The sequence below is a fragment of the Emydura macquarii genome, unplaced genomic scaffold (assembly GCF_026122565.2).
Source record: "Emydura macquarii macquarii isolate MOO-44397 ecotype Brisbane River unplaced genomic scaffold, CSIRO-AGI_Emac_v2 contig_2768, whole genome shotgun sequence".
Taxonomy (NCBI): domain Eukaryota; kingdom Metazoa; phylum Chordata; order Testudines; family Chelidae; genus Emydura; species Emydura macquarii.
Window position 1 is genome coordinate 49,989,861 of NW_027132905.1, and position 23,580 is coordinate 50,013,440.

Below are 23,580 nucleotides of genomic sequence, written 5' to 3' on the forward strand. Positions count from 1 at the left end.
CCTCCCCCCCTCCAAATTGTTGCTATTTTTTGGTTCAAAGCGGTTCTTTGTTTTTAAATGTCTTTCAATTTTATTTAATGGTTTAAAAGAAAAATGTTAAAAAAAAACCCACTCAAAATTGGAACAAAAAGTTGGAGGGTTTTTTATTTTTCCATATGCTGAATATTAAAAATAAAAAAAATCTGTTTTTGGTTCCACCCAAGCCCATTTTTTTCCCAGATTTTTCAGCATTAGCAGCAAACTCAAATCCCCATCATTCGCCCGTCTCTCCTCAGGACGTGGCGGTTGCTAAATGCTCCTGCCCCTGCTGAGGAGAGGAGGTTGCCCGGCTGGGGAAGTGGCAGCAGTTCAAAGGCAGGATGCCACCGGCAACCTGGCTATGAAGCACCAACGGCAGCTCCCTGGGCAAAGCCCGTCTGCCTGGGGAGCAGGGCTGGCCTAGCGAGCACTCCAGCACCGGGTGCAGGAACGTGCTGGGTGCCTGTGGGAATTTCCAGATGGAAGTTCTCACACTGGTTCCAACTGGGGCGATGAGAACGCCGGTTGGAGGAGTCTAATGTAGTCAACTGGGCTCTCCATTAAGGCCATTATTGCCCAACAGGTCGGCTGTCCAGGAAATACCTGGCAAGGGGAAATAGCCAACTGCTGCCTCCATGCATGGAAACGCTGCTCGCCTGCAAGACGCAAGGGCGTGGGGAAATCCCGGCAGCAGTGCAGCCTGTGATCTGCCAGCATGGAGTGGCTGCACGGGCAGCATCAGTCAAGCTCCCGGTACTGCACTGCTGGGCTAGTTGCTCTGGAGAGGATGGCTCTAAAATCGACCTAGATCTTTGATCTGTTGCCAGCACACGGTCAGATCGTGCCAGTCCCAACACAGGCTCCAGCCACAGCCAACCCAGCTCACTCAGCCCTTCCTCTCCACGCTGACTTCCATAGAGCAGAGCAGGTGTTTGGTTAATGTAAATGAGCTTAGCCCCAGGGTAGCCCAGTGTTCCTCTAATCCTGTAGGCGAAGCACTGCGAGAGCCTTCATCAGAGGTGGCCTTTCTCCTGTGGGCGCTTTACAGGCAAGCACAGACACAAGGCAAAGCTCAGGTTTGTCACATGAACAAGTAGAATAGAGGAGATGCCCAGATGCTCCCAGGTGGGTGGCTTAGATTTGATCCTCAGACCCTGCCTTTCGGCTCATAAAGTGGCCAGGGCCCAAGATGCTCAGCCCCAGTGCTGTGGGCAGCTGTAGGTGTTGCTGGATGGTTTCTGGGTGCCCCACCCAAAGACGGGCCTGAGCTGCAAAACTCAGCCCTGGAACCAAACCCCAAGGTTCAGGGCTTGGAGGTTCCGGTTCTAGTTCAGCTGCAGGCCTGCCTCCATCTGGGAACATTGGGCTCAGAACTGGCGACTTTTCTCACTCAAAACTCCCGCTGACGCTGAGTGACGGCTGCAGGGCTGGGAGCTCGGTGTGGGGGCAGGAAGGGGTGGCGGGAGCGGAGAGCACTGGCAGGTGCGTTGGCCTGTCCCAGGCTCACACTCATGCACACACCTGCCCCTTGGCAGGGTCCGGATCGGTAGCAGGAGCATGGCGCAGCTGCCCTCACAAATCCTGTTCTGCACTGACTGTCGGCGCGGAGGTGGGGCAGGCCTGGGGTGGAGCTGCTCCCAAGTTTTCATTTTGCTGGGCTTCATTCTCTGCAGAAGCAAACCACCTCTTCAGCAGCAGTCTCTGCCTTGGCATCGTGGTGAGCAGGAGAGACATTTCCTCATCTGAATCCAGCTGCCAGCAAGGGGATCATCAAGTCCCTGGGGATGTTCCTTTGCCAGACTCTTTGAGCAGCTAGTTGGCTGGTTTCAGATAGCAGGAGAGCTCCACTGCTTCCTTCCCACTCCACAGGCTGTGGGCCCTGGGATGACGATCGGTCTCAGGGGGTGGGAGGGGGAGAGCGATGGAAGCTGGCTCCAGAGGAACCTTCTGACACAAGATCTGGATTGCAGACTGGTGAAGAACTCAGAAGCTTTGGTCTCCAGGACCAGGTTTGAGTCAGTCCATCCTACACAGATTCCAGTGGCTATGCCTGTCTCTCCCCATGTTAATAATTCACCTGGGTAGGTCCCAGGGCTTGCGTCCCAGCAGAGTGCTGGACCAAGCTTTATAATGGAGAACAGGGGAACCTTTGGCAAGTCCTCTCTCTTGCCGGCAGCTTCTAATCTTGCTCTGCATTAACTCATGCTGAGTTTACCCACCTGTTGTAACGCAAAGCTGGCCATGTTACCCCTGCCATTGGGCTGAGGGGGAGCGCCTTTAGGTGCATGTCAGAGAGAGAAGGCACCTTCAGGACCTACGGTGGCGTCCACACTCAGAGCAGAACAAATCTTGGGGGAGGAGAAGAAAGGAGGCCACACACAGAACTTCTCACGGGAACTAGTGAGGAGTTAGAGTCCCACGGTTTGGAGAGATACTGTGTTGGGGAAGCGCCTGATCCAAAGCCCACTGAAGTTAATGGAAAGATTCCCATTGGCTTCAGGGCATTTTGGATCAGGCGTTAGAAAGGTTGGATACCTCCAGGGCGCCATTCCCTGGTGTGAATCTAATCCAAGATGTGGCACTGACAGAAAGATGTTATCCTCTGATAACGCGATGCCGGTCTACGAGCAATGAGTTTGGTGTCCTCCACGCAGTGCTTAGGGAACCCACAGAACCGGCTCCTCGACCATCCTAGTGTAAGAATTTCACCTCAGCACCAGCATTCTGGGATATTGCAAGTTGGGCTAATATACGTGCATGGCCAGTGCTGGAAGAGCAAGAGAAAGGTGGAAAGCACAGAGGAAGTTTGCCCAGTCAACCACAGCTGTTTCCTTTTGAAAGCACCATGGAAATTCACTCCCTCCAACAGTTAGTTAGACGGAAAGAAATTAGGACTCCAGATCAGGACTCTCCTTTACATGGGACCATTAAAAATACAGTCTTTCCCCATACACTCCAGTCAGCCAGAGGTTGCACATATTGCCACAAATCATAGCTACTCTGGGGAGCATCTCCCCTGTTAATTATTCACTCCCTCGTTCATTATTCAGAGGCGCTATAAAAGCCTCTCCTTGTCCTTCTCTGGTTCTCAGCACCCCGGACTGACAGAACACGTTGGAAAGTTATCCAGGCAGGTGTCGGCTTGAGTTTTCCCTGCTTTTGACGGAGCAGCTCGCGGTGCCTGGTGAAAATTCTGCTGGGGTGTTGGGTAATATTGCCCGTCTCTCCGTGCTGGCAGAGATGCGATGAACAAGCATTTGGCACCTCTGACGTGGCGCTCATTGAAGCGAAGGGAGCTCCAGTTGACAGTCTCACAGCCTCTTCTTCACCGGTTTGGCAACGTTTGCTTTGCCGCGCCTGCAGACGCTATGGGAGTTTGCGTAATGGCTGCCGCCTTGGTCACCGGCAGTGACTGGACCCACGGTCTCCAGGGTTCATGCCATGAGTCACTCCAACATAAACCAAAGGATTACGCTATCTAGTGGGCAGCTGTGGTCACAACGGTGAGAGCAGCAGGTGGGCTGGACACCCCCTTACCCATGGTCTCAGATGGGACGGGATTCAGGGTCCCCGCCTGCACCCCCACAGCTACACTGCAACCGTTAGTGTTCAATCAGAGCTAGTGCCGATGTGTTCACGTGAGCTAGAAATCAGACCGCCCACTCCGGTGTCGCCACACCCTTTGGCTCCGGCACGGAGAGTCTATTTATACTGGAAGCGCTTCAGGCAGCGACTGTCTCTTGCTATGTGTTTGTGCAGCTTCAAGCACAATGGAGGGGGGCGTGTCTAATCTGGCCAGCAGCATCTAAATGCTGTTTGGATATAAACCGTATTAATAAAAGGGTCAGTTTGCAGAGTACCAACTGGCCATGGAGTTAACTGAAGGGGGCAGGGGAAACAATTCAGAGTGCGGGGGGGACCCAGCTTTTCACTGAAATGTCACAGTCTCTGTTTATCTCCTTTCCCAAGATGAAGCGGCTGTGGATCTTTGACCCATCTGCCGCCTAAAGAATCCACAGGTGTGCTGAAAAAGAACCCGCCTGCAAAGAATTTCGCTCTTCCGTGGGAGTCCATTGTCAGCAGAAGGTGGCTTTCCAGCCAGGATTAACATACATGGTCTTTTGTCTTTAATGTAGATGCTGGGGCCTGGCAGACTCAATGAACTGTCCGAGCAGGAGACTCTTCCCGGGATTAGCTCCTTTTAGAACATCGGCAAATCTTTCTCCAGCCATGGCAAACGCAGGGGGTGTCCGTGGAGCTGGAACAGGATTTATCTGAAGACTTTTCTAAGGGGATTAAAGCCTCATCTTCCTGAAAGCTCTGCTCTGCTGTCCCGTGGATGGGCCCGGAGCGGTGACGGCTCCCAAGTGGCCGGGGTGGGATCTGGTGATGGATCTGTTCGGGAATGGCTCGCAGTGACTCAGGCAGCCTAGCAAAGAGCGAGCGGCATCTCTTCTCCCTACATAACTGATTCATGTGCTGCTGGCTCAACCGACTGTGTCCGGGAGGGAAGCAAGGACCTGTGGTGGCAAAAGCACAGGCCTCCACAGCTGGAGGTGAAGGAGGATAGCAAGAGCTCTCTTAATCTCCCTGCAGCCCAGCCACTAGATGGCAACGTGGTCACACACACTGACCTGGAATGTTACCTGATCAGACGCGCCTCCCGCAGTCTGCACGCTAACGCCATTGAGCGTGGAACAGGAGCGGCAGGGCAGCGGCGCCTGCAGACCCAGCTCCCCCAGTGCAGGTGGGAGGCGGGTTGTTTGGATTCTGCTGCTCTCCTTTGCACTATGACGACGACACCAGGCACATGGACGAGGGGAAGAAAAACAGGCGAACACGAGGGGTCTGGTTCACCACTGCCAGCTCCGTGGCCCTGCTCAGGAGCCCCTGGTGCCGGGGCCATTCCAGATGGGTTGGGAACAGCTGGGGGGCATGTCGGGGACAGGACAGATAGGAGATGGTGCGTTCTGACACCCCACTGATTCTACGCAGCTGCAGCTGGGGGGGCCAACCCTCCAGGATTGCCCTGGAGTCTCCAGGAATTAAAGATTAATCTTTAATGAACGATGCTGTCATGTGATGAAACCTCCAGGAGTACGTCCAACCCAGATCGGCAACCCTCGGGTCCTTGGGCAAGGACACGAAGGATGGGATATCGCCAAGGCTGCTGTCGCTTGCAGCCCCAGAAGCGGCAGAGTGCAGGCTGCTGCACTAGCGCAGGGAGGAATCCCCCTCCCGAGCTCCAGGCAGAACATCCCCGTGTGCGGCCGGCTGGATTTCCACCAAGCAAAACCCCAGCGACTGCAACGAGAGCGTGTTCTCCGGGAGACACAATCCATCCTTGCCAAACGCAAGGCCAGGGCTAGTGGAGTTTGGTTTTTTTTGGTTGAAAAATCTGAAAGTTTGCAGGATAAAATGCCTTAAATTTCCCAAGGAAAACAATTAGCCTATTTTTGGCCAGTTCTAATTTTCACAGGATTCTGGTCACTTCGACTCCCAGCTGGAAATTTACAACATTGAAAACTCAAATGAATAATCTGCTCCTCTCAGCACCCCTATAATCATAGAAGATGAGGGTTGGAAGGGACCTCAGGAGGTCAACTGGTCCAACCCCCTGCTCAAAGCAGGACCAACCCCGATTAAATCATCCCACACCTTAAAAACCTCTAAGGATGGAGATTCCCCTCAGTCACCTGAACATGGGTTCTTCTCTGGTCTGCATATCTTATGGCCGGTTATCTACCAGAATTCTTACAAATGCATCACGCCTGGATGAATCGATCCAGTCAAGCCTTATCCTCAAGGGATACAAGGGGTTAACTACAACTTCAACAGATCCAGAGTTTCATTATCCAAAGGGGGGCTGCACCATTGCACTTTGAAGGGACAGGAGATTTGTGCTGAGGGTTGCTAGTGTAAAATACTGTCAGGGCAAGGGAGATCAATGGACAGTTTAAGTTCTGTGTCCCATCTCAGCCAGCTCATTTAACAATCATACAGTGACCTTTTCATTGTGGAGTGTGCCTGCTGAATGGGATTTTATATATTTTTTTGCTCCAGCGAGAGGAAAGAGATAATTAATCTTGGGTGCAGAAACCTGAAAAATTAATGAGACTGGCTTTAATCCTATGTGGGCTGAAAAATAATGGGCTGAGAGGTGCAACTTTTGCCGTCTGATATGGTTGGAGAAAACAGCAAGGATGCAAAATGCTTCCCCTCTTCTTCCTTTTGAAGCGCGGGGGCTGTTTTGGAGGGGTTCTCATTGCACAGCAAGTTGTTTTTCAAGGCAGGGGGGAAGGAACCACTTTCATATAATCAGCATGACTTGGAGCCCATCAGCCCTCGTTAGTTCCAGCGTTAGTTGCGAAAGACCACAGAGCAGAAGATTCCCCTCCTGCCATAACTCCCTTGTTATCCTGAGTTTTGTGTCATGGAGACAGGAATGTGTGATGATAACTGTCAGTCAAGACTGAAGGGCGCTGTCAGCCAGGGGGATGGACGGCTCAGCTGGTCGGTAACATGCTGTGAAGCTGTTTTATTCTGCGGTTGCTGGTTTGAATCCAGCCTCGTTGGTGCCGAAGGGAAGGTTGCTACCGTCTGCTGGCTGTGATAGGTGCAATGGGTCCTGGGGGGCGGATGCTCTTTCTGGTTCCTGATTGGGAGAGGGCCACATCCCCCCAAAAAATCAAACATTCCCCTCTTGTTGGTGGGCGTGAATGGATCTGCCTCTCGGCTCCCGCAGCACACATGGACTCAGGACAGCCTTCGACCCTCGGGCGGGGCACACCTGCAGGGTTAACCCAGAGGGTGGCAGTGCTGCTGCTAGCCATGCTGTGCCCGCTGTAGGGATAGAGCAGGGCCGACCCAATCCGTGCTACAGCCACCATGCAGGAGGGTGAAATCCGTGCCAGGGAGGATGCATCGCTTCTGTTGGCTTCTGCTCACGGAACGAGGCAGACGAGCGAGAGCCGCTCAGCACGGGGGCTGCGTCGCCGGGTGAGATGACTGGAATTCAGCCCAGCGCAGAAAGCCAGCGGGCCCCAGGTAAATCCTCCAAATAGGAGTTCCTGGCCTGTCTGCCCAGGGCAGGAGGGTACCCAACGGGAGTGGCAGAACAGTCTCCTAGAAACTGATGGGTGGCCAAAGCACTGAGAGACGGGTGGATGTGGTGCAGGGCGGGAGGAGAATAGCGAGGTTTCAGGTCTCAAACATGTTCCTGATTTCCCGGGTGAGCAAAGGGTTAACCAAGGGGGCTCTGGGAGCGAGCAGGCAGCCAGAAGTAAAGGGGAGTAAAGATCATGACTGACTCCGGGGGTATCCCACACAGGCGTATAGCCGCTCAGCGCGCACCCACGGTTAAATGCGACCTCCTCTGGGGAGCATAACCGCACAGCAACACGACACAGGGCTTCAGGGCAAAGGAGGGACCCCGTCGGCGCCACCAATGTAACGCCCTCTCGCAACAAATGCCAGGGATCTTTCACCACTGCCAGTGGTCAAGAGCTTGGTTTTGTGTCTCATGCAGGTCACGGCCCCTCCAGCCGCATGGCAGCCCCAGCGCCCCCACTGCTGAGGCGTTAGCCCCATCCTGGCTCCGAGGGAGGAGCGTTCTCTGATGTAGGTCTGGCATTACTGCCCCTTGCATGCCAGGTATGGTCCTTGGGGACACCCAGCCAACACGGCTCGGCGCAGGAGAGCTAACGGACTCACAGCCCGAGGTGCAGTTCCTCAGCATAGCACATAGCTCTTCTCTAGCCCTTTCCATTAGTAGGCCCCAAAGAGCTCCATGGAGGAGCAGGATCATTATCCCCATTTGACAGATGGGGAAACTGAGGCACCGAGCGGGTAAGTGTTTGGCTCCAGGTCACACAGCAGTACAGCTGGGCATAGGCCCAGTTTCCTGAATCCTAGTCCAATGGTTTATCCTCGAGGCCATGCTCCACTGCAGTGCGCACAGGGGAGGAGGGAAGTGGCTTGCCCCGATTTGGCCCCGAACCCAAGAACCGCCCCTCCCCCTCCCCGCCCCAGAACCCCAAAACCCAATCCCAACTTCCTAAGCTTGAGAGCCCGGGTTCCAGCTAGAGCCCCCATGTCCACAGTGCTGTTTTTAGCCTGCTGGCACGAGCCCCGCTAACGTGAGCCTGTCCGCCAGGGCTCGGAGGCTCACTCCCAGCTGCAGTCTAGACGTAATCCAAGTTCCTGACTGCCCCCCCTACCGTAGCCACCACACCCAGAGACCCCAAGAAACCCCTCCTCCCGTGGCCAGGCAGGAGTGGAAAGAACTGGCATGCAAAGCAAAGGGTGGACAAGGGAGTGGGCGGGGGAGGACACGTGGCGGGAAGAAGGCGATTGCACGAGGTGTGGTAGGAAAGAAAGGGTGGGCAGAAGGGATCTGGAGGAGGTGGGATGGCAGAAGGAAAGCAAGGGGATAAAAGAGCGAAGGAGGGTGGGGCGGGAGGGCTCTTCATCCCCATCAACCTGAGAGACCAAAGCTGAGCGTCCAGCTGAATTACAAATTACGCCACGTCCCTTCACCCCCCCCAGTGGGCCGCCGGCAGGGGGAGCACGCGGGCCTTACCTAGCGTGACCTCGGACTGCATGGGCATGGAGAGGGCGGGGTGCTTGACTTCGCAGCTGAAGAGCGCCTCGTTGTCTAGCTGCGGATTGAGCGTCCACATGAGCATGGCCCGCACCTCCACGGTGCCGTCGCTGACGGGCATGTGCGTGTGGTGGAAGTAGTAGACGGGCTCCATGTTGTGGACCCACCTCGGGAACTCCCGGCTCACCACAGTCTCTGGGATAATCTCGGTGGCCGGGCTGAACAGAAGTCCCTGGTCCGGGGTGAGGTTCTTGAGGGGTTCCTCCGTGTAGGGCCGCCCGCCCCGGTCCTCCCCGTTGAGCAGAGACAGGGACTTCTGCATCTTGGTGTCATCCAGGTCGCGGTTCAACAGATTCCGAGACGCTCGGCCGTCCTGTAACCCGGCGGCGCTGGCGGGAGGCTCCATGAGGGGCACGACCTCTATCAGCTCCCCGTCTCTCTTAAAATACACCTGGGGGGGCAAAGAGGGAGCGGCATGGGTTATGACTGGCCACCCATCCCCCTGTGCCAAATGATCCCCCCCCCACCTGCTGGGGAGTACACAGGATTCAGAGGAGCAGCCAGCGTCCCGGAGAAGGGGGGACTCCGCGGTGCTGCAGCCCAGAGTGCGGGCAGCTACTCCTTCCTGCGCCAATGAGCCTGCTCCTCTCTGACCTCCAGGACGGAGCCAGTCAGGATGTTGATGGGAGGGGTGGGGTGTTTTTTCACACCGGCATAAGTGCTAGGATAGACCTCTGAGTGGGTGTGTGAGACACGGGCGTGTGTCTGTGTCACAGAGTAAGAATGAGTGTGTGCGAGAGCAAGCGGATGTAGGAATGCTAGTGAGCAGGGGAGTGTGAGGGGGAGGTGAGCGGGCGAGTGTGTGAAGTGTGGGGGGAGATGTTTAGAATTCAGCTGGTAAAAGAGGAGGTGAGTGTAGGTAAGTGCGTGCGAAGGTGAGTGACTGCGAGGGCTCGTGTGGGTGTGAGATGTGAGTGTGTGCATGCACGTGTGTACATAGGAGGTAGGTGAGTGTATGTGTCGGAGGAGGTCTGGTTGTGTACGAGTGAAGGCGAGTGTGAGATCCCTCTGCTTGGGTGTTGTGTCCCTTTCTCCCACCCTCTGTCTGTCTTGTCTGAGTTTGTAAGCGTGGCTCTCAGGATGTGTTTGTGTACCTCGTAGCACAATGGGGCCCTGATCCTGCCTGGAGCTTGTAGGCACTGCTGGGGATGCGACCCAGTGTACTAACTAATAAAAGTGCGAATGAAGGGGAGACCGGGTGTGTGTGTGTGTGTGTGCAGGAGTGTGTGTGTCTAAAAGGTGAGTTTATGCACAAGAAGGTGAGTGAGCGTATGCGTGCATGTATGAGGGGGTGCAGGTTTCTCTGAGAAGGTGACTGCATACATGAATAGGGGAGTGCGTGTGTGTAGTGTGTATCTGAGAAGGTGAGTGTGTGAGGAAATGAAGGTGTGTGAGCAGGGTGTGTGTGTGTGTATATGTCAGAGGGCAGCAGCTGTGTGTGCGCCTGTGCGTGCTGAGAGCTGAAGGTAAGACACAACGCCTATGCAGGGCTTTGGAAAGTCTCGCTGCAGCAGAATTGTATTCCATTTCAAAGCGCTCCTGGAAAGTCTCTGAAGTCTCCGCGTAATGTAAAGGCTGCAGGACTCTTTGGAGAGAAGTGTTTGAAAAATAGCAACATACTTTTATTTAAATGCCTTAAACATCAGAATGAATAAGCAGGGATAACTTCTGCTCCTTTAGGAGAGCAGAGACACTCCCCCACCCCCCGTCTCCTCCGGGTGTTCATTTAAAAGAAAATCATTCAAAAGAGAAGTTCAGAGCCTGCCTTGAAGCCTAGACAATAAACTCTGCAATGAAACACGGCCTTTGCTGCGAGCCTGTATGTTCATGGGAGTGCAGAGTGAACCAGGGCACCTAACAACATTTTCCTGGGGAAATGGGGGGGGGGCCCGGAGGCTGGAAAGGAGCAAAGAACCTTTCACTTGGAGGTGCTAGCTTGAGTCGACAATGAGCATGTAGCACATGTGAGATGAGTTTGGTGGATCTCAGCCTCCTTCCGAGCGGGCAGGTTTGCATATCAGTAAAACCTCCATCATGATCCACCCTTGGCTGTCGGAGCACACGCATCCTGCCTATTCGCCTTCTGCAGGTGGGCCCGGGTTCGGGAGACGCAGACCCTGCTGCTGTCTAGGCCTGACCTGCTCTGGGCCACTCAGACGGCTCAGACTGGTTCCTTTCCCCAGAGCTAGGCTCAGCTGAAAACGACCCAGGCTTCTCCTGGAGAAACTCCTAGTGCCCTTCCTCTACCATCCTCACTGGTGCCCACGCCACCCCTCCTTTGCCTGCTCCCACCACGCATAGCTTCTGCCATCCCCACTCCATCTACGCCTCCCATCCTTCCTGGGACTGGCAACAGGGTGCTGCCTCTCTCCTCCCTCCCCAAGGCAAAGGCAATTCTCCCAAGAGCCTGTGGCCACGCTACATCCCACCTAAACACCCATCCACCCGCACCGTACGAACGCTGCAGCGCATGCATGAGGGCCCGCATTGCATGGCCATGGCTTGCAGGGCTGGAGAGATGGACGGCGGGGCAGGCAGGCAGCACCAGGTCTGCATGGTAGGAACCAAGTCACCGGCGTGTGCTTGCTCTACTCACCATCGGGGCCGGCTTCCCTCCAGAGACGATGCAGACCAAGGTGAAGTTCTGCGCTTGGTAGCGGCTGAAGGGGGCAGGCGTGTCGGCAGCAATGACCGAGATGGAGGTGGGAGGCGCTGTCAGGGAGAAAGGCCAGGGTTATTACGAACAGAGCCGCACCAAACCAAGATCGTACAGCGGCCGTGTCCTATGGGAATCACCAGCTGGGATTGGGACAGGGCGCTGCAGCTGGACAAGGGGGGGAGTGGGTTGGGACAGGGCTAACCCGCCAGGAGCATGTGAAGACTCAGTGCACTCCCTGCGCCCCCCCCTCGCCAAAGACACACCCCAGCCCTAGCATGCAAACGCACACATACACACTCCTGCTGACACACACCTCCATGCATCCCACAAACACAGGCAGAGACCCATTTCCTCCCCTCCCCCCACAACGCATAATCACGTGTGTGCGTACACTGTGTACACAGGCACAACACGGTCGTGCACCACATATGCACCCCACGCAAGTCTGTGTACACACATCCACACACCTGTATCCACAACACAGGCACCCATATATAATACCGCATACAAACATGGTGCACCAATACACCTGCATACACCATGCCCTGTCCCTTCCACCCACCCACACACACTGCACACGCATGTCCAGAATGAACTGCATGACCTCCCCAGACACACACGCCTTCTACAGACTCACAGCCACGGTACATCCATGCACCGCCTACGCGCAGGTGCCCGCACACACTCCCCCACCCCTGACCCCTTGTTCCTCCCTCCAGTCCCGTAGCTGTGCTGCAGACCAGGCGTTCACAGCCTGTGCAGTTCATCAGGTTCACGGGAGAACAACAGTTTCCAGTTGTACAGACCGTGACGCCTCCCAGCCCCGAATGAGTGGGGCGCATGCATGCTCCTCTCCCGCCATTCCCACGTTACTCGGACGTGACAGTCACAGCGTCACGGCCAACGGCATTTCAGAGATCTCCCTGGGCTCTTCACCAGAGGGCTCCACACAGCCTCACCTCTCAATCAGACCCAGCCTGAGCCTCGGGCTGCCCTAGTAAAGAGATGGTGCGGGATGGCTCCCACTATCCAACCTGGCCATCCACAAGGAGGAAGGTGGGCAGGCAGCCTGCCTCCCTGTCACCACAGGCCCTTTCTGAGCATGCATCCCAGCAGAGACCCCCCTGGAGCCAGCCCAGTTTCACCAGCTGAGGACCCAGGCCTTCCTCTCCATATGTACAGGGCCTCCCAAGTGCTGGGTGCGGCATGTAAATAAAAAATTAAATCAGGGGTGATACAGGGCTGCAAAACCTACAAACCACGGACGGGTCCAACTGAGAACAATGGATCTGCACCATCCCGAACCCTGCGTTCAGATCTAGATGGGGCAGTGAACTTTGCACCCGGGGCCTGCCTCCGGAAGGGCTGAACCAGATCCCAACGCAACTGGACTTGGAAAAAGTTTGGCCTCAGGTCCCAGTCCAGATCCAAACACCACTTGGGCACGTGAGTAATGGCGACATGTTATCGGCGCCCCAACGTGTTTTCATGGCTTCTAGCCCCACAGAAACGTCACAAGGAAGGTGCTGCCTGGATCCCACACCCATCCACTTCCTCAGCGCCCCACACAGTCACTCACCTGCACCTCCGCCACTCCATTTCCCCCCCCCCCCCCCCCAGTAGGCTCAGACAATCCAATTAATCTATCTCCACAAGGGCACTTACTGACAACACCCTCCCTTCCCACTGCGGCAGCCTCCTGCTGCAGGGTGAGCGTGACGGCTGGCACCCAAGCGGCGGAGGAGGAGGAGAAGGGGAATGATGCTGCAGCGGATGGCGGTGGGCTAAACTCTGATGCTGGGGAAGCAAGGCCCCACCCAGAGCAGCAAAGTGCACATTTAAAGCTTTAAAAAAAAAAAAAGGCAGATCGGAGGCGTCGTCTAAAGAGAATGAAAGAAGCCAAACAAAACAAAACGGGGTGAGAAAAAAGAAAGCCTCAACCCTCTGGTTTATGTGAAAATTAAATATTGAACTGAGCAATAACAGCAGTCGAGCCGGGGCCCCAAATGACGGGAGAGATAAACACAAACTGCCGCATCTGTAATCGGCGGCAACGGCTCCTTTTATGTGGCAGCTGCTCCGTAGCATGTGCAACCCCTCTGCTGCAGGCTTCTACCTCCCCGTGTATGCAGCCCCTCCTGCCAGTTAATTACCGCAGCCCAGGAAAACTTTTTACAAGGGCTTGTAAATTTCTCAGCTCTCTCTACCTCCACTGGTGGGTTTGCATCTCCCAGGCCAGGGAGAGAGACATCTCAGAAAGGATTGTTTGCCCCGTGGGAGCCAGTGGCCCATTTCTCCTTCATCCATGCTCTTCATGCGTCCCCTGAGCTTGCAGCTTTTATGGGCCAGTATAATGGCAAACTACCATAAATCAACACACTCTGCTCTCCCCCCCGCCCATGGGGGCCTTCTCACGTGCCCCTTCCAGCCCCTCTGGGCAGCAGGAGGGGAAGCCTGACGATGGCGTAGATCAAAATGGAAACAACAACCAGAGGCTCAGAGTTGCCTTCTCTCATGAGCCATTTGCTCTTCCAACGCGAGCTCGAGGGCCCTAATTCACAGGGTGCTGGTCTCGGGGAGGCGAGGGGGAGATACACAAAGGGGATGGCAGTGCTGACGGGTGGGAGCAGGACTGGCTACTGGCGAGTGCTCTCGGTAGTAGGGTGAGAGCACCAGGGCTCTCTGGTGCTGTGGGGATCACTGGCACACTCTGACTGGTGGCAGGGAAGGGGTGGTGCTCCCTGATTGGTGTCATGAGACAGCCGGCGCCCTCTGATCGGCAGTGCGGGACTGCCGGCGCCCTCTGATCGGCGGTGCGGGACCGCCGGCGCCCTCTGACTGGTTTCACAGAATTACTGATGCTGCGACTAGCATGTCGGCCTGTAGCCAAGCCACCTGAGACTGTGGTTTCACCAGATATCACAGCTCTAACCAGGGTGTTTGTTCAGGAGTCGGATAGGAGGTACCCCAGGGAAATCCCTGCTGCTGGTGCAGGCGATAAGTCACTAGGGGACACTGTACTGACCGACTGCCCCCTGTTGGGCCACACCCACAGACAGAAGCCGGGGGGACCGGTCTTTTCTGCAGAGGGGCCAAACCAGAAGTCTGGGGTGATTGTGTCATCCTTACTCACACAGAGCAAAATCCGGGCGTCCTTGGCTCAGACGCCCGCGGGAGTGCTGCCTGCGTAAAACCCAACAGCTAGTTTGCCATTTGTGCTAATGCGCATAGGATCAGCCCCTGAAAAAAGTCTTTCCGCTTTTGCAGAATAGTGCCTGTGACCAGTCGTCCCCCTTTGCGGTGCATAGCAGGACCCTTATATCCAGTGGGGTTGCCATGGGCCAGATCCCAACTGGTGTAAATCAGTGCACCACCGGTGAAGGCCAAGACGCTACGCTGAGGATCTGGCCCTGTGTGTTTTCCCCACTATTAGGATCGCTAGCTGGATTTCCTGTGACGGAACAGTTCTATTTGACAAAAGATTTTAAAGGTTTTTTTTTTTTCCTCCTAATAAAATAAATTAGCAACCGCAAAAGCAGCAGATTGTTCCGCTTGGCAGTCTCCTGAAAGACTTCTCCTGGGCTTTCGTTTGGAGCAGTCTGGTTTGAAAGCAGGCAGGACGATGTGTCGTCGTCCTCTGAGCGCAAGGAGGATTCGTCTATTTGGGTGTTGACTTCCCAACGATTCACTGTTCCTCTTCCACACCAGGGGCCGTGCTCCACTTGTCTCCCAACAAGCGTTTGATTTCCCAGAGTAGCGCCCCTCCCCTGGTGGTTAGCTGGGAACTTCATGGACTTGTTCTGGTTTGCTTGGAACGTTTTTCTGACTATGACAGGCAAACATATGGCCCGATTATTATTAGGTATAGCACAGTGGTGCCTGGAGACCCCCTGTGCTAGTCGCTATACACAGATGTAGCGAGAGAGACAGTCCCTGCCCCAAAGATCTTACAGCCTAACTAGATAAGACAGAGGGCAGGAAGGGGGATCACCGAAGGGAAGCAACTAGCAGCAGAAGGAGGAAACAACCTAACTAGTTTTAAGATGGAGCTCGATCAATTGATGAATGGAGTTATATGACGAGGTTGCCTGCAAGAGCAGATCCTGGATTTGTTAACCCAGGAGGTCCCTTCCAGTCCTACATTCCTATGTTTGTGTACAGCACCTTGCACAGTATAGGGGTGCTGGGGGGGCTGCCGCACTTCCTGGCTTGAAGTGGCTTCCAGCACATATAGGGTTTACAGTTTGGTTCAATGGCTCACCCCCTCTTCCCCCCAACTATGAAAATTGTGCCAGCACCACTGTTGCTTCTATCATCAGGTGTGAGGCTGAGCTTCCTTGGCTCGTCTCTCCCTTTGCCTCTGACTTCAGAGCAGGAAAATGATGTTCACCTTCCATCCCAGATTCTTAGGTATAGCCTCATGCGTGGCTCGAACGGCCTCACTCCACCTTTCCTACGTGTCTTGCTCCCCTCCATCTTCCCAGGATGTCTGGCTGGTTAAAGGCACCTGCTGCTGAACAGAAACAGATCAGAACAGGGAGAGGGTCCCCCGACAGGCCGTTCCCAGACGTGGCAGCAGGCAGAAGCTCCCTTGCCTTTGTGGATCATTATCGGTTTTGATGAGATTGGGACTTGGAGATTTCTACCAAATTGTTCTCCAAGGAGGCGCGGCAGCAAACGCAAACGTATGCAGATCACAGAACATGCAAATGCCCTGTGCAGAAGAGATCAGACTTGCTGGGGAAGGCACTGGACCCATGCATCTTCCCAGAGGGCAGGTTGGAAAAGGACAAAGGGGAGACTTAGACATGGCAACGGTGGCTTGGTTAGCAGGGATGAGATGGCCTCAGCAGCAGGAGATGCTCAGAGAGCGGGGGAGGAAGCCAGGGGATGGAGCAGCTCCTAGCTGTCGGCTTTTTAATTAGACGGGTAAAGAGAAGCACCTGCTCAATGCCAACTAGCTTCAGCAGCATCCCAGGAGACTCAAAGCCCCACTTTGGTTTCTGGGCTCTGCAGGTCAGAGCACTGTGGTGAAATGCTCTGTCCCTTCTCAGACCCCCAAGAGACAGGAACGGGGTCAGCCGGCACAGCACAGCACAGCACAGCACGTTCATACACTCATAGACCTCCAGGCCAGAAGGGACCATCATGACCAGCTTGTCTGACCTCCTGCACATCGCAGGCCACCCGCGGCTGATCTTGAACCCAGAGGGCAAATCTTGCAGAGCCGTCCGCACACCAGGAAGCCCCCTGAAGTCAGTGGGAGCGGAATGCAAGAAACATGCAGCACCTTTGCAACACGGCTACGTGGGCGTTCGGCCCTTTGGGATTTGGTCCAGCGGGATTTCAGCTGCAGACACCCTGTGGCTGGAACGCCCTCGCTGACATCTGCTGCTGCCATGGGGCCAGGGTTTAACATCGAAGGCACAGCGCTCGCTGTAACCATCACAGCATAACCCCTAATGCCAAGGGGTGCCTTGCAGCATCGTTGGCTTGGAGAGCGACCCTTAAAGGTGGGAGCCTGCATCCTGGGAAAAGGAGAGGCCAGGGCTGGTGGGTGCTGGTCTGAGTCTTCCAATATCCTCATAGCATCACAGTTAGCATCTTCAGCTGGATTTCTCCATTTGCTTTCTTTTGAAGCCAGGATCCTCGCATTTCCCCCTTAGCCTTCAAAGCCCCACCTTAGAGACCCGCCCTGCAGGGGGAGACTGGGAACGAATCCCAGTTTTTCTTCACGGGACACTGGCATGACAGATGCTAATCATGCCGCTTAGCCCACTACCAGGGTATATCTGCCCTGCAGCCGGCGGGGTGAGTGGCAGCTTGTGTAGACATAGCCGCACTAGCTGGACTCTAGCTAGCTCGCTAAAAGCAGAAGGGAGGCCAGCGAGGAGCGTGCTTTGGGGAGGACCGCACAAGCACGCTTGTTCCTAATGGGAACTCACTTGGGCAGCCTGCACTGAAGCTGGCTCCGGGGCATCTGAACTGCTATTTTCAACGAGCTAGCTGGAGTACAGCTAGTGCAGGTAGGTCTGCGCGAGCTGCCGTTCCTACCCCTGGTTGCACTGGGGACCACAAACATGAACATGGCCTAAGAACCCGAACGGAAGAGATTCATTCTGGCAGCTGCGTGTCTCATCCCTGCACTCATTAAGCGATGCACCAAAGTGTGTGTTTGTGCTCCTGGGAGATAGTGCGTGTGTTTGTGGAGGCGCTTTCTCCTCCTGCCGTCAGCCACCCAGGGAAGAGCGTTATCTCCCGCTCACACGAATCTCCCAAGGTGTCTTGCCCACCTCTACACAAACAGCATTAAGCACCTTCCCTCCCCTCTCCTGGCGACACTCCCCTCCAAGCACTTCCCTCTGGGAGCACAAATCCAGTGGATATTACAGATGCCGCACCTGCCTTTGGTGTCCCTAAGCCAAATTCTCCGCAGCCAACAAAAGCTCACCCAGGTGCTTCAGTCACAGCAGGGACGGGAGGAGAAGTTTCACTGGTCGCTCGTTTCTGACAGAGGGAAGGAGGAGAACAGAAAAATGCAGGGGAAGTTGCTAAGGGATTTTTGGTTCCTTTGTCTCCACTGATGCCTGCAGTTTCATTCATCTCTGAAGAGCTTCCCTGAGGAAGAGCCTGCCTTGGTCAGGGGGTAGTGAGCAACCCCACTGCCAGAGACACTCCAAAATCACTCTAGTGCCTTTGAGTGTGGAATCCTGATCAGAGTCCCTCACCTAGAACCCACAGGCCAGCTGAGGCATGACATTTCCAGAGCACCCTGTCCGGTTTTCCTTGGGCGGTGGCAGGGACCCACCTGATCTCCATCGGGAGCACGGACTGAAGGAGTCTCTGGTGGGTGGGAGCTGGAACCCAACACAACCTGCTATCAGAACAGAGCAGCACTAGAGATCACAAAAGGGATTTGCTCTTTCCTCTCCTGTCGGTCACTGTCTGAGCTCCCGTAGGGAGAAAGGAGACTCCACCCATGTTCCCAACAGCAGAGAAGAGACTCATCTGTCTTGGGGTTACTGCTCTGGGAAATCTTCTTTCCAGCAAAGCAGCTCTTGGAATAATAAGGGCTTAAACCATCTGCCAGAAAAGAATATCAGGGCGATCCTCACATGTTCTGCCTGGGGCAGAGACTTCACTGGTGTCAGCGCTAATGCAGGCTGGGAACAGACACCTGGCCCCTGTGGTTGCACGTGTTCGTGAGGACCAGGACATGGATGTCAGCAGCAGGTGCTAATGTGATGCCCTGGCTCTGGGTGGTCAGACAGCATCCAGGAGAAGAGCCTGTTCCTTGCTCACACGTAAGGGTGATGTGCTCTCCATAGCGCAGGCAACAGGGGCTCATGGTTTTGGTGCGAAAGGTTGCCAGCTCTGTCCCCACTGGTGACTAATAATGTCTGCATCTATACAGCCACAGAGTCTTTACGATGTGGATTCCATGGACCAGAGCAAAAAACCAGAGTCCTTCCCTGGGAGGGGCCCACTCATGTTTGGGGTTGGAAGGCCAGGAAAGAGAAGGATTCAGCTTCTACAGCTGATTTGGTGACCCATGCATTATAGACATCAATGGAAGCATCTGAGCAGCAGGTTTCCCAAAGTACTGACCCCAGCGTAAAGTAACACATGGTTTCTTGCACCTTCCTTGAAAACATCTGGGACTAGCCATTCCTGGTGGGGGAATACCAGACTAGACAAGCAACTGGTGGTCCCATGCAGTACTTCTTACGTTCTTCTTCTTACATGCCTAGAAATATCCTCTCCAGCTTCCAGAGCAGGACTTTGGGATAATCAAAGCAGGGACCGTCCCCTAAGAATCCATTCCAGGATGCTGTGCGGCTTGGACACTGCTATACAGATGTCGAGTCGCGCTCGGTAAGACAGCTATTCTTTTGGGGAATCATGACCCTTCGAGTATTCATTCCAGGCTCCTGCTGGCCAGAAATACCAAACCTGGCGGTAGCCAGGTAACACCTCTCCCCTGGGGAAAATAAAGAGCTCTTCCTAGTGACAGCCGCTTGCGGGGAGAGGAACCCCTGAGCAGAGCAGACGTCTGTTCATCTCACATATATCCCTGGGACAACTGGACGTGCTCACGGTGCAGTGGAGAGAGCAGGCTGTGGAATAAAGGAGGAAGCTGCTCTTCTGTCTTATGACAGATGACAGGAGCTTGCTGCTCAGGATGAGACATTCTGTCACGTCAAAACCTTCTCCTCCGGAACCTTCGGTAACAAATAACCCGCTCCCTCCTCCTTCGGATCCAGCACGGTGCAGGCTCCAGAATAAAATCCATTGATCTGTGTCACAGCAGGAGAAAGATGGACGCAGTGAGACAGGAGAGAAATCGCTCCAGATAGCGAGGGAGAAAGGTGGGAGATGGATATATGGGGAGCAAATTATGGCAACAAACGGGAAATACAGACACCAAGACAGAGGAGATGTGAGATTTTTAAATAATCTAACTGCCCCAGCCTAAGACTTACCCTGCCGTGGAACATCACAGCTGCTGAGCAGCCGCCTCGTGGAAGATTTGTGCTGGTTTAAGCAGCCAGACCTGATTTTATTTTTTCAGTGTGATAGCCATCACACTAAGTGCTGCATGCACACATAATGAGAAAGAGCTCCTGCCCCAAAGACCTTACAGTTCAAATAGAAGTAACAGAGAACATTTGTGGGAGAAGGGCAATAGTCCTGTCCTCATTTTAAGAGATGGGGTGATAAGTCACAGGTAGAAGAAGGTGTCTTGTCCAAGCTCAGGTAGGAAATCTGTGGCACAGCCAGGAGACGAACTCCCATTTCCCCAACCCTAGCCCAGCACTTGAACCACACGAGCATCTTTCCACACAGCGGGTAAAAAGAGCAAGCGCAGAACCCAGCTGCCTCCCAGCCTCTCCAGACCCAGATGCTCTTCCCATTGCCAGTGGCTGGGTACGGACCTGCTCCTGCCAGCCAATTCCCACCAATGTCGGTGGAGTTGACATACTCAGCCCATCGCAGGGGTAGACACCTCTCAGTGCCCAATAAGAGTGAAGGGAGTGCAGTGAAGCTTGTTAGGGCTTCCCCAAAAGCCCAAGATAAATCCCCAGCCGATAGATACTAGCCTGGCATTTATAGCCTCTTGTAGCAACCAGCTCCGCAGGAGGATTGCACGCTTCACGAGTTATTCCTAGATTCCCAGCTGCTAATGCCAAAGAGGTGTCCCCACAGAGGGATCCTTGCACCCACGTGAAAAGCAGCTCATTGGCACAGTGAAATACACCACCTCACGGCTTAGCTAAAACCACCCTCAAGCGGGCAAAACAGCCCTTAAGACAGCCTGCACAAAGGGGATCTCTAGCAAGTGGGAGGAATTAACCAGCCCTCGTTGCGCCATGCTCTGTCCCAGCACAGATAAAGGAGACAGTGGGTAACTGGAGAGGAATGGGTGACCGATGAGACCTTTGTGGTCTCTGATTTTCAGGAACCAAACAGAAACATAAACTCAAGGCCTGGCTCCTCAGCTCTTGTAAAACTACATCACACCACTGATGTCGATGGAGCTACCTTCCTTTACGTCAGCTAGACGATCAAGTATCCTGCGTGTTGTCAAAACTGGCACCTCTCCTGTAGCCAAATAATTCCAGACAGGTTCGAACAAGAGATGCCAGGTTGCTTAGCTTCTCATCAGCAATTAGCACTGGCCATATGGGAGTGGCGAAGCACGGCATTGCCCGGAACTGGTTACGATGAATCCTTCAGTTCAGGCTTCTCTTTCTCATCGTCTAGCTCTGTCTGCGTATCGCCATCTCTTTGCTACATTGCCTGCAACTTTCTCCTTCCACTTCTCTCCCTTAAATCACCCTCCCTCCCCTGCAGCCGTGGTCCGCAGACCACAGAGTCACTTATCACGTACAATTAAAGGAGCCATCCGGAGGAAGGAAACTTTACCTAATGCTGAGACCTCTAAATTTAGAGCCAGCCGGCAGGGAGCTGTAAAGCATCTCTGCTGACCTAAGAACTGTCAGAATTTAATGATGTAGCCATCGGCCTTGCCCAGGATGAACTCAGAGAGACTGGGAGAGAAAGTGAGTGGAGAACAAAGGCCAGTCCCACCGCTTGGGGAGGTTTTTCCTTTTGTCTCTCTGTGGGAGCAGCTCTTGATCAGAGAGGAGAAATTTTGCTCTGAGTTTGCTTCTACCACCAAGAGATATCTGAAGAGAAGACTGAAAAAAGGATAAGAGTTTCTCTTGGATTCAGCAGAATTCATGACTTCAAACACTGTTGATTCCACCGAGAGAAGGCTGTTCTCATGGAGGAAAGATGGTTGAGACGTAGGAGAGGTCAAGAGAACAGGATTTATTCCTGATTCTGCAACAAAATGTCTCACCTGGGCACTTTGTAGAGGCGTATTGATCCATGTTAGCAGATCCCCAGTCAGTCCCAGGGCCCTAATGTGGTGTGATGGCCTCTAGGAGGGACCAGCATCTGACACAGCAAAGGAAGGAAAATTGAAACCACAAGGTACTCACTCAATGTTGTAATGATGGAAGAAAAATCCCTCCCTTCTCCCTGTGAGTGATCATTTTATGCCCTGAAGCATAAGATTTGATTGCCCTTATTATCCCAGTTTGCATAGCTGGCATAGCTGCAAATGTTATTAGCAGTCATAAAATTACCCAGGCCTTTTTAGAATCCAGCCACAGTATTTGTCTCAGTGACCTTCTACGGCAGCGAATCCCACAGGTTCACCACACACGGCATTAAAGAAGTAGTTCCTTTTATTGATTCCAAATTTTCTGCTCTTTAATTTCATTTCAGCATCCGCCTGCTCTTAAGATTATGGGGCGGGGTGAAAGGGAAAAACAGGCATGGATCAGTTTTCACAGTGTGCTTTATAATTTAAAAAAACCTTGCTCAAGTTCTTCCGCTAAATAATCTTTGATCCAATTTTTTCAAACGAAGGGGCCCCAAAGTTAGGCACCCAAGATCCAGTGGCTGGAAATTGAAGCTAGATGAATTCTGATTAGAAACAAGGCACAGACTGTTAACAGTGAGGATCAGTAAGCCTTGAAACAACTTATCCAGGCTGATGATAGATTCTCCATCACTGGCCATTTTTAAATCAAGATTGGGTGTTTTTCTGAAAGATCGGCTCTCCTTCCAACAGGAGTTAGTTCAGGCAAGACCCAGGCCTGTGTTATGCAGGAGGGCAGACGAGATGATCACAGGGGTTCCTTCTGGCTTTATAATCTATGAATTTCAATGGGACTTGGGTATCAAGTGCCTTATGGCCCTTTGGGAATGCCAGCACCAGGGGCCTAACTGGCAATATGGGCTTGAAAATGTCGGCCTGGGTCTTGGCAGTTGTAAGCCCCACTGTGCCTCCAGCCATCTCTATTCCCCTTCCTAGTGAAACTCTGACATCTTCCTTACAGTGAAGGAAACCAGATCTAGACACAGCGCATAGCAGCGTGCCTCCCTGTTCAAGAACCACGTCCTCTTCTCTGTGTTCCTTCCCCTCCCATCCAAGCACTCTGCTGGCTTCTGTACCTGCTGCTGCACCCAAATAGATGAGGCGGGTTAGACTGGATTTGCCACTGAGCAATTACTTCTCAGATGAGCTCAATGGCAGCTTGCCATCATGTCCAACCCCCACCCCCATCCCTTCCATGCCTGCCTTCCATTTATCCTGGTGGCACAGTAAACAGAGCACTGCTCTGGGACTCTAGAGAGATTGGTTCTATACCTGGCTCTGCTGCTGGGTGATCTTGGGCCAGTCACAGCCCCTCTCCGTGCCTCAGTTTCCCCATCTGCAAAACGGGGATAACGATACCAACTATCCTTTGTAAAGCCCTTTTGAGATCTGCCTGTAGAAAGTGCTAGGTGAGGACTAGGCATGGTTCTTGTTATATCAGTGACTGGAGCAGAAGACATGTAGGGGCTCCAAAGGCTATAAATGGCACCCACTGACTTCAGTGAGGATAACTCCGTTTCTCTGTCATGGAAATCAGGCCTTGGACTCTATTCCCAGCTCTGTCACTAACTCGCCAGGAGCTCTCACGCCCAACTCCACCACCCTTACAGTAAGGAGCATCTTGCCATGTGATTTCAATGAGACCATTCACCTACCAATGTAAGGATGGCAGAATCAGGGCCTTAACCGCCGTGTGCCTCAGTTTACCCATCTGTAATCTGGGGATTGATCATATCTGCCTTGCAGGAGGGGTTGCCTGGAGCCAAACCAGTAATTAGCCAAATGTGG

General features: G+C 53.8%; 1 protein-coding gene across 3 annotated transcripts in view; it reads right to left on the reverse strand.

Moving 5' to 3' along the window:
• Positions 1–23,580, reverse strand: part of IGSF21 (immunoglobin superfamily member 21) — a 216,529-nt gene that overhangs the window by 13,425 nt on the left and 179,524 nt on the right. For all 3 annotated transcript variants that reach the window (XM_067566919.1, XM_067566917.1, XM_067566918.1), the window contains exons 5-6: positions 11,277–11,392; positions 8,600–9,071 (exon numbers count right to left, since the gene is read on the reverse strand). In XM_067566919.1, coding sequence (XP_067423020.1) covers positions 8,600–9,071; positions 11,277–11,392 — 588 coding nt within the window. The remainder of the gene's footprint in view (positions 1–8,599; positions 9,072–11,276; positions 11,393–23,580) is intronic.